Source organism: Prunus dulcis, chromosome 5 (genome assembly GCF_902201215.1).
Source record: "Prunus dulcis chromosome 5, ALMONDv2, whole genome shotgun sequence".
Classification (NCBI taxonomy): Eukaryota; Viridiplantae; Streptophyta; class Magnoliopsida; order Rosales; family Rosaceae; genus Prunus; species Prunus dulcis.
This window is the reverse complement of record NC_047654.1, coordinates 10,692,811-10,702,400: the sequence shown is the minus strand read 5'-3', so window position 1 is coordinate 10,702,400 and position 9,590 is coordinate 10,692,811. Positions and strand designations below refer to the sequence as shown.

Genomic DNA, 9,590 nt, shown 5'->3' with positions numbered 1-9,590 from the left:
TGACTTGAGATTTCATACTTGTAATCTATATGTAATCTATATGTAATGAACATTATTAAGGTAAAGCATGAATCATGATATCGAGTAGCCTTTCACTAGATCCTAGTTTTGAAGGAGAGATTAATCATTTGTCGGTCGTCAGTTTCTTTGAACTTGTAGATTCTAATGGAAGTAAATGTGCGCATTAATTTCATGGCAGACTGGAACTTGTAGATTCTTAAGGCAATTGTGTAGGAATACTAGGAGACCTTTTGTTTGCTTTCAAAATCAATTTCCCATGTAAATCTGCAGATTTTCTAACTCACTGAGACACAGCATGGGGGAAGTTTTCTGGACCATATTCTGCAATAATTCGGGTGTTCAACTAAGGCCAGATTCATGTATCAACCATATTTTGATCACACGGCGATACTGTTTTTGACATGTCAGTGTGTACTGATCGGGTTTGTTTAATTATTTAAATAGTATAGCCGAGCGGCTATACTCGGTTTTTTATTATTTTTATTTTAAATAGTATCGCCACCTGGCTATACTCCGTTCTTTAATGTTTTTTTTTAAAAATAAGTATACCCATGCGGCTAAACTATTTTTGACACGTGGGCACCATGCAGTGCGCGAGTCCCTTTTATGATAAATAGTATAGCCGCGAGGCTATACTCGGTTATTTTTAAATTTTTTTGAAAATAGTATAGCCGCCCGGCGTTACTGTGAATTTTTTTAATTTTTTTAATTTTTTAAAATAAATAGTATAGCCGCGCGGCTATACGATTTTTCACACACGCGGGTCCTTTTAAAATAAATAAATAAAAAGAAGAAGGATTGAGATTGAGCAACTCATTTTCTGAGAGTGGAAGAATGGGGCTAAGGTGCTGTCCACCTTGTTCATTGCGGGGTTTTGCTTCTTGGTTCTTATATCAGAAAAAGAAAATGGATCTCTTTGTTGGGCTTGTTTTTCTGGTTCTGTTGCCAATTAATTTATACTCATGTTTCAATTTGATGGATTGGCAGATTGCCACAAATTATTGTGTTCACTCGTCTTGCAGGCGGTTTTTTAACCATGTGCTGTGAGTTTCAATTGCGTCTACATTTTGTGTTGGTTCACATGTCTTAAAGTTGATCGTCATTCTGCTCACCTCTCACACCAACCTTTTTCAAGCCAAAGTGCTCAAGTAAAAACAATGGGAAAATTGAAAGAAACATATGCTTCAAACAGTCAGTGTCATTTTTTTTTTCCAACTTAAGCTTTGTGGCCTCAATGGAAAGAAACAAGGAACAAGGCAAAACAACAAACAGAAAAAACCAGAAACTAGAAACAAAGCTTGGAAACAAAAGTAAACACTGGATGGGGTAGGCCGTTCCTGTCAAGATGTGAGGCATGAAGAAGGCACATAAGTCAGCATTCTTGTGCCGCGTGGACGAGATATTACATCAGCACTAAAAAGGGTGGCTTGGACAAGAAATCACAGTAAACTCAGTTCATATCAGTATCACTCAAGGAATGCAATTGATTATCAAATTAGTCTGTAGTAATTTGAGTGTATTAACATCATTATGTAAATGATAACGATGAAATAAAGTAAGGCTCCATTTGGAGGGAGGAGTTCGAAATATGTGGATGTAGTGCAAGCATGTCAAGATTTGGACAAGCAAAAAAGGAAGAAAACAAATGGATTTCATATGATTCCTTGGATATAGTTGTTTCAAATCCATTTCAAATATATCGCATCTACTTATTCCAAATACATTTAATCTAATGCAGTTCTTGTTTTTTTAGCAAATTTAGCCTTATTGTCAAACTCAAATCCTTTCGAATCCCTCCATCCAAATGGAGCTTAAGGATTTTAGATCCTGAAATGATTTATTGATTTACCAAGGAAACTAACATAGTTAAACAAACCAACAACAAGAAACATATCAAGGCAATGTCCTGGCAATTGCTGCAGCCACAGCCGCAACATCAAGAAGAGCTTTGTTGTTATCTACCAAAGGAGAGCTGCTTGAAAAACCACTTTCACATGAATCTGCTTCCGTGGCAATATCATTCATGCCTTGCTCTGCCGACTTAGAATCACCTTGAGTGAAAGCTTGACTGCCTTGTGGGACATCATTTTGCAAAACCTCATTGTATGTTTTGACGCAAGAGAGTAAGGCTTGATCTCCTGGGCTCTGCTTAAGCAGCTCGTCGGCTTTATTCAGAGCACCGGTTGCCTTATCCTTAACTGCATCAACCATGATGAGGCCTAAGCCTTTGACATCTGCACCGGTGCTTCGAGGGTCTGAGTTAAGAGTAGAGACACAAACATCATAATTGGGTGTTTGTTTGCAGGTTTTGTCAATGAGACTGGCATCCATTGGCAAGTAAACCCTGCATTGGCTTGCTGGAAGTAGGGAAACTTGAATGAGAAATATGAACGCTAGAGAGATTAAATTGTTCATCTTTTAAAGCAAAAAGAAAAGATGAAGAAAATTGAATACTGCACATCTGCTAAGATGTGAGTCCCTTTATATAATTCTGTGAAGCTTGGTTGACTATACAAAACAAATATAGTTTCAGTAAACTTCCTAATACGGAAATCCAAATCCAACTTGATTTTCTTAGCTCTGCAGGAGATCATTCCGATAAGCTGCTTTTGGTACAATACCTATATAATATAAAATAGGGCTTGTCCGATATAGGTCCCTACAATTTCTATTTCCTAGACATATATCCATAATTCTATAAATCTAAGTGTAAAACCCAATTTCAAACTTAAATGACCAATAGGATATAAGAGGTCATAGTATTCCTATGTTTTTACATCCTTGCCAACAGACTTCATATTTTATTTATAATTTATTCCAAGCATTTCATTAACTGCCATAATTGTAACTAAAACTCCCTATTAATAGCATATCAATCACCCCATTTCTTTTGGTTGCCATTCCCTCTAACACATGGCCCCTTAAAATTGCACAAAAAAAAAAAAAATTGTAAATTACATATCCAATAATGTACATATGAAAAATATAAATATAAATATATCCATATAAAAATATAGGTATATTATTTACCAAAAAATATTAACAAAAATAGGTCAATTACTTTGTAATTGAAATTTTCATACATTTTTCATAAATTAAAAATAGGTACACAATAATTGATAGAAAATAGGTACATTATTTAGAAGAAGAAAAAAATTTCATTATACTAGGTAAATTGTTTTACTAGGTATACATTATTAGGGAAAAAAAATAGGTTCATTATACTAGGTAAATTATTTTACCAGGTACATTATTAGAGAAAAAAAAAAAGGTACATTATTTTGAGAGAAAAAATAGGTACATTATTTTGAGAGAAAAAATAGGTACATTATCTTGAGAGAAAAATAGGTACATTATTTTGAGAGAAAAAATAGGTACATTATTGCAGGAAAAAAAAATAGGTTCATTATACTAGGTAAATTGTTTTACTAGGTACATTATTAGAGAAAAAAAAATAGGTACATTATTTTGAGAGAAAAAATAGGTTCATTATACTAGGTAAACTGTTTTACTAGGTACATTATTAGAGAAAAAATAGGACATTATTTTGAGAGAAAAATAGGACATTATTTTGAGAGAAAAATAGGTACATTATTTTGAGAGAAAAAATAGGTACATTATTTTGAGAGAAAAATAGGTATATTATTTTGAGAGAAACAAATAGGTATATTATTAGAGAAAAAAAAAAAAAAAGGTTCATTATACTAGGTAAATTGTTTTACTAGGTACATTATTAGAGAAAAAAAATAGGTACATTATTTTGAGAGAAAAAATAGGGTCATTTAATAATAAAAAATTTGTTTTCATAAAACAAACAATAAAAAGATGATCAAATTATTTTTCATAAAACAAGAAATAAAGAAAAAAAATAGGTACAATATTTGGAGAAAAAAATAGGTTCATTAAAAAAAAAACAATAAATAGATTATCAAATTATTTTTCAACATAATTAGAATGTACACTATTATTCATAAAACTATAATAAAAAAGAATACTGGTCGTATAATTCATAAAAAGAAAACAACATTAATTCCTAAATTTAATATTGAATTTAAATTATTAATACTTTAAATAGATTACTAGTCATAATTCATAGAAGGAAAACACCATTAATTCAAAAATAGATTACTAATACTTTAATGTGGAATTTAATATTTAATTTCAAATAAGTTTCTAAATTAGTTCCTACATCCATTACAACTATTTGGAGATATTTTCAAATTGAATGGGTGTCATTAATTACACCCCCCATAACACATTAACTTATAAATAGGGGTAGTTTTGGAATCCTAAAAATACAATAAATCAGATTTTAAGTTATATTAGGTAACTTGCTTAGTTGGATCCTAGTCATCGGGTATTATTTGAAAAAATTGGGTATTTTAAATAGAAAACTAAAGGAAAGGATTGTAGGTGATTTAAAATGAATTTGATGGGTCTAAGCTCAATTTACTATAAAATATAAAAAAATCGAAATCAATTGCTTTTTAAGGAGACAATAGAGATTTTATACTTTTTTTTAAATAATATAGCCGGGCGGCTATACTCGGTTTTTTAAATTTTTAAATAGTATAGCCAACCGGCTATAATGTTTTTTAAAACGGTATTTAAAACGGTATAGCCAGCTGGCTATACTTTTTTTGACACGTGCACCTAAACGCTTGGCGAGTCCTTTTTTAAATATTTATAAATAGTTTCCCACGCGGCTATACTTGATTTTTTTTAATTTTTTTTAAATAATGGTATAGCCGTGCGGCCTTATTGGGCATTTTTGTTTTGTTTTGTTTTTAATGAATAGTGTAGCCACTCGGTTTTTTAATGTTTTTAAAAAAAACAAGTATAGCCTGGTGGATATACTTTTTTTGACACATGGACTCCTAAACGCTAGGCGGGTGTAAGATGATGGGTGGTTGTGTTCCATAAAAATAGGATTCATTATCTAAATTTTTTTTAAAATTTTTTTTTAATATGAAAAAGTATAAATTAACCATATTATCCTCATTTAATTAATAATTTTAATTCTAATGACATCGACAATAAGGTTTTCAAGCTTTGGGTAATGGATGAAGAGTTGGAATGTACGATTATTTCTAGTATTTGTGATGCTTGTCTTCAATTCAGGAGCAGAGATTTTGAAATCAACTCTAAAATTCCCGAGTATAGTCAAATGTTCAAGTACAGGGCACTTTGAAAAAAGTATCTCCATTGAGGCACCATCTCCCCTATCAAATCAAACACAGAGGTACTTGAGTCTCGGGAGATTATCCTACATGTAATGCCAGTGTACATAAGAATGGTTTCTTCCCCTATTCTTGTGTTAAGTATCTCTTTACAGATCGAAGACGACTTGAGAGACTTCTCGGCGTGGAAGCGATGATGCCTTCACCACAAGATCCTGAGCGCTTCAGCTTCTGGGTAACTTTATATTTCTCTTTATTAAAATTGAGTATATTGTGGGTTGTGATTGCCAGTATTAATGTATGATTGGATGCAACTTGCTTTTTTATCAAACCGACGTCCTCATGAAAGGTTGGATCTCCTACGCTTGCGAGATACAAGGAAGCTATTGCACTTTTCTCCCCTATTCACATTGGGAATTTCATGTGCACATAGGTATGGTATGTGTAAGAATGAGATGCTACTTCTCATCTAACACATGTTGTTTGAATTCTCATTTAGAATACTTTGTATATCAATGCCATATCACCTCTGATACCTTCAATTTATTTCAAAACAGAGCTGCAAAACTTCTCTTCGATGTCTCGTTGGACTGTTTTGTATCCAATTTTTCATTTGCATAGAATACAGCACGGACTAATATATCTCATAGCTGAAAAGCAAGGTTGTCTAGTGCAATGAGAAAAAGGCAGTAATTGGGTTTAGTTCATAATTACAATGGACATTTTAGAAAGTAAATTCCTATACAAGCAATGGTATACTATGAAATTCAACGGCCTTTCATCCACAATATGTTGGCGGATCACTGTTTTTTGTTGTTGTATTTATGGGCTTAACCCGTGTTATTTGTTATAAACAAAATCCAGTTTTTTATTCTTGCCTAATGGGCTAATAGCTGGAAATAATTAGAATGGGAGGGATTCGAAAGAATTTAAATTCTCATTTCCCAATATCGCTTATACAAATAAAATAATTGAAGAAATAACTCTAGCCCAATGGACTAAAGTGGTATTTTAGCCCCAAACCCTAAAATGATATGACAAAATTGTATATTTAAAGAGTATAGCTGGGCGGCTATACTCGCCAAATATATTACAATATTTTAAAGGTCTAGCCGGACGGCTATACTTTCTAAATACATTCGAATATTTTAAAAGTATAGCCGTCGGGCGATACGCTTGAAACATTAATATATTCAAATATTTTAAGAGTATAGCCGTGCGGCTATACACTTTAAATATATTCAAAACAAACACGAAGCTTGCACTCGCAGAGGACGGAGGTTGCAATCGAAGCCACAGCCATTTCGCTGAACCAAATCAAGCACCCCCTTCCTCCATCTCGGACATCCAAATTTGAAAAAGCGGTGCAGGAGCAGTTGTTCATGCACATCATCTCACATTCCTTGAGGTTCATACTTGTGTTATACCAGGATTGTTCTGTACTTGGCAATTTCACCCCAGAGTACTTCTTAAAGATGTCTCCACTGCAATACAGTTGGGTCTTTCTCACACAGCTATATGATCAATCCACCAAGTCCCAGTCTTGTTGAAAGTTCAGTATAAATCCTTTCAAGCAGCTACATACTGGGGACTTGTCAATACTACATGCATGCACCATTCGGACCACATATTCCATATTTGTCACAGATATCAGTCGTTGATATTAGATAAACGACCCAACCTTGGTTTCCATCACTCCCGATGCAGCTCAGCCCAAATCCATCTCGAGTTAACGCCAGCCTGAAAAGAGTTGAGCTGTTGAGAAGCTTATAACCATAATATACTTCATCATCATTATCCAACACAAAATCATATGTTGGATTTAAATTATGCATCCCACTAAATTGGATTCCATTCCATGGTGCAGTCCGATATTTTATAACAGAATCCTCCCTCAGAATTAATTCATGGTATCCATAAGGACCAAGTTGATATGCATAATGTCCTTGAAAAGGATCCTGGGGGCTTTTCCAGGTGTAAGATGCCAATTAAAACCTGTGATTTTGTTCTTAACAAGCTTCATACCTGGTATTAATGTATCACCTGGGTAATCAAAACTCTGCCATAAAATATTATCAGGGTCATTATGACCATTGCCATCTATCACAACAAGATTTCTGGAATCCAAAAGCTGTGCCACTGGATTCTGTGCAGAACTTGATGTATTGGAAGACCTGTAGTGTTCTTATGGTCGACAGGGACGAGAATTCCAGGGCTGCTCAACTTGAGTACACCTGATGAACCAGTGAAGGGTCTGTTTCTTTTAATCTGCACTATATCTGGAGACTCTGACTCTAATTAGAAGATAATTGTATTAGTTTGGTAAAGCTTTGTCTGTAACTGTCTCTCACCTTAAAAAATTTCACAATTAGCAGCATTGGCAATACTTGATTAGAGAGTAGAAACCCTACAGTACATAGTTAAGTTGAGTAGCTGGGAAGACAATTAGTAAGCTTTCAATACTAAAGTTGAATAGTGGGGAGACAAATTACTAAAGTTTCAAGGACAGATAAATAGGAAGAATTTCTCATAAAGGATCACTTTCACTGTAGCTTGGAGTAGAATTCGTTTTGACACAATATCAATTATCAATGCAAACAGGTTACTGATGCATTATCGACAATATTGATGCACGTCATACCAAATTTACGTGCGTAATTGAATGCAAATAAACATCACTCTCTCCAGTGTGAAATGGAGAAAATTCTCTTCAATCAAAAGTGGGCTTACTTCAAATTTAGTTCAAGAATGATAGTGAGCCTGACAATTGACAATTAGGAGCGTTCCTCTAGTAGAAAAATCTAAATCATTTGTGGTCATCCACTCACTTGGTTAGTCTTCCAGAATCAAATACCAAATCAACTCAAAGGAAGCTGCACTTTTCTGAATTGTATACTTGTTTTAATTCTTCCCATCTTTTTCTCTCTTTCAGTTTTTTTTTCTTCCTTAAGTTAATACTTAAGTGAGTTGCCAAATGGGGGGAAAAAAAGAGTAGAAGAGATGAACCCCACATTTGAATTTAATAGACAAATGCCCAAGAGAAGTACCAATAAGAGCATCTCCAATTGGGAGGTGCTATCCTATAATTTGACACACATTTCTTATTTTTATTCAATTCTAACATCATGTCATCTATATCGCAATAGGCCATTGTAGTTAAATTTTCAAATAACCAAGTTGCTCTCTATTTTCCAAAGAAGACTAGAAAACACCTTACCATCTATCTGGTGCTGCTTCTTCCAAACATTAGAAAAAACAGAGCTACACCCAGAGGAGCCCAGGAGATGACACGGTACTGCCTACTATGATTCTTACTTTCTTCACATTCAATGAGACTATAAAATATAACCCAAGTGGTCTAACCCCCCGGGGCGGAAATTGGGTTTAGCAGGTTTAGCACTGATTGTTGTATGGTCTCCATGATCTAGGCAGGAAATATATTTGAAAGCAAAAAGAGTGAGAACTTAGATATTGATAAAGAAAAAAAAAAAAATCTTCTGTAATGTCTATCATCCATTGATCTTAACAGACGAATTTTGAAAGTAGAGTTTGATAATTGTGTCCAAATCCAAAATTATAGAGTAACAACCTTTGGGTTTGATATGTTTTGACTTTACTTTTTGTACATGATCATGAAGAGATGGATAACTCCCAATTGACTGTTCCATATCCAAAGATGTTTCTTTTTTTCTCTTGTTTTCTTTAAAATTTGCATTAACACACTGACTTTTGAGATTAAAAATGACTCGATACCGAGTTCTGATGCTGCCATTCTAAAATAAATATCTTGCCCATTTTCAGTGAAATTTCTTACATCAATCAGCTCACTAAACCACAGCAGGCACCCACTTCCTCCGTCCCTGGTATCCAAGTTTCCAAAAGCTGTGCGGGAGCAGTTCTTCATGCACAACATCTCACATTCCTTGAGTTCCATACTTCTGTTAAACCCAGATACATCATTGCAGAAGATCCTGTTGATGTGTAACCCCTTTGAGCTGAGCTAAAACCCCTTGCCGCCTAATTGCATTTCGTTTTGAATGTCTCTGTTTTTAGTTTTAAAAGTTTTTCTGCTGTTTGTAATAAGGACCATTGGATTAGAGTCCAAGTGGCTTCTTAAGTGAGGTGTTAGATTGTGACAAGTGTAATCATCTTATAGGATGATAGTTCAATGGCTAGGATTAAATCTTGTATAGAGGCAGTTAGAGAAGAATCTCTCTTCTCTCTCCTCAACGGTTATATATTTTTTGGTTGCTGGTAATGAAAGAGAGAGTAGACTTCACTCTTCCAATTTTTCTGTTTTTTCACAGAGAGCAACGTTCTCTCATCCATTCTCTCCCAAATACATCCAAAAATACAGACTCACAAAACTATGAATTCTATCATGGCCTC

At 34.0% G+C, this 9,590-nt stretch overlaps 1 protein-coding gene across 1 annotated transcript; it reads right to left on the bottom strand.

Annotated features, from left to right (window-relative positions):
• Positions 1–1,914: 1,914 nt before the first annotated feature.
• LOC117629023 (cell wall / vacuolar inhibitor of fructosidase 1-like) lies at positions 1,915–2,464 on the bottom strand. The gene has a single exon (XM_034361554.1). It carries the CDS (start codon positions 2,434–2,436, stop codon positions 1,915–1,917), a length of 522 nt encoding a protein of 173 aa, XP_034217445.1. The 5' UTR covers positions 2,437–2,464.
• Between the last annotated feature and the right edge of the window lie 7,126 nt (positions 2,465–9,590).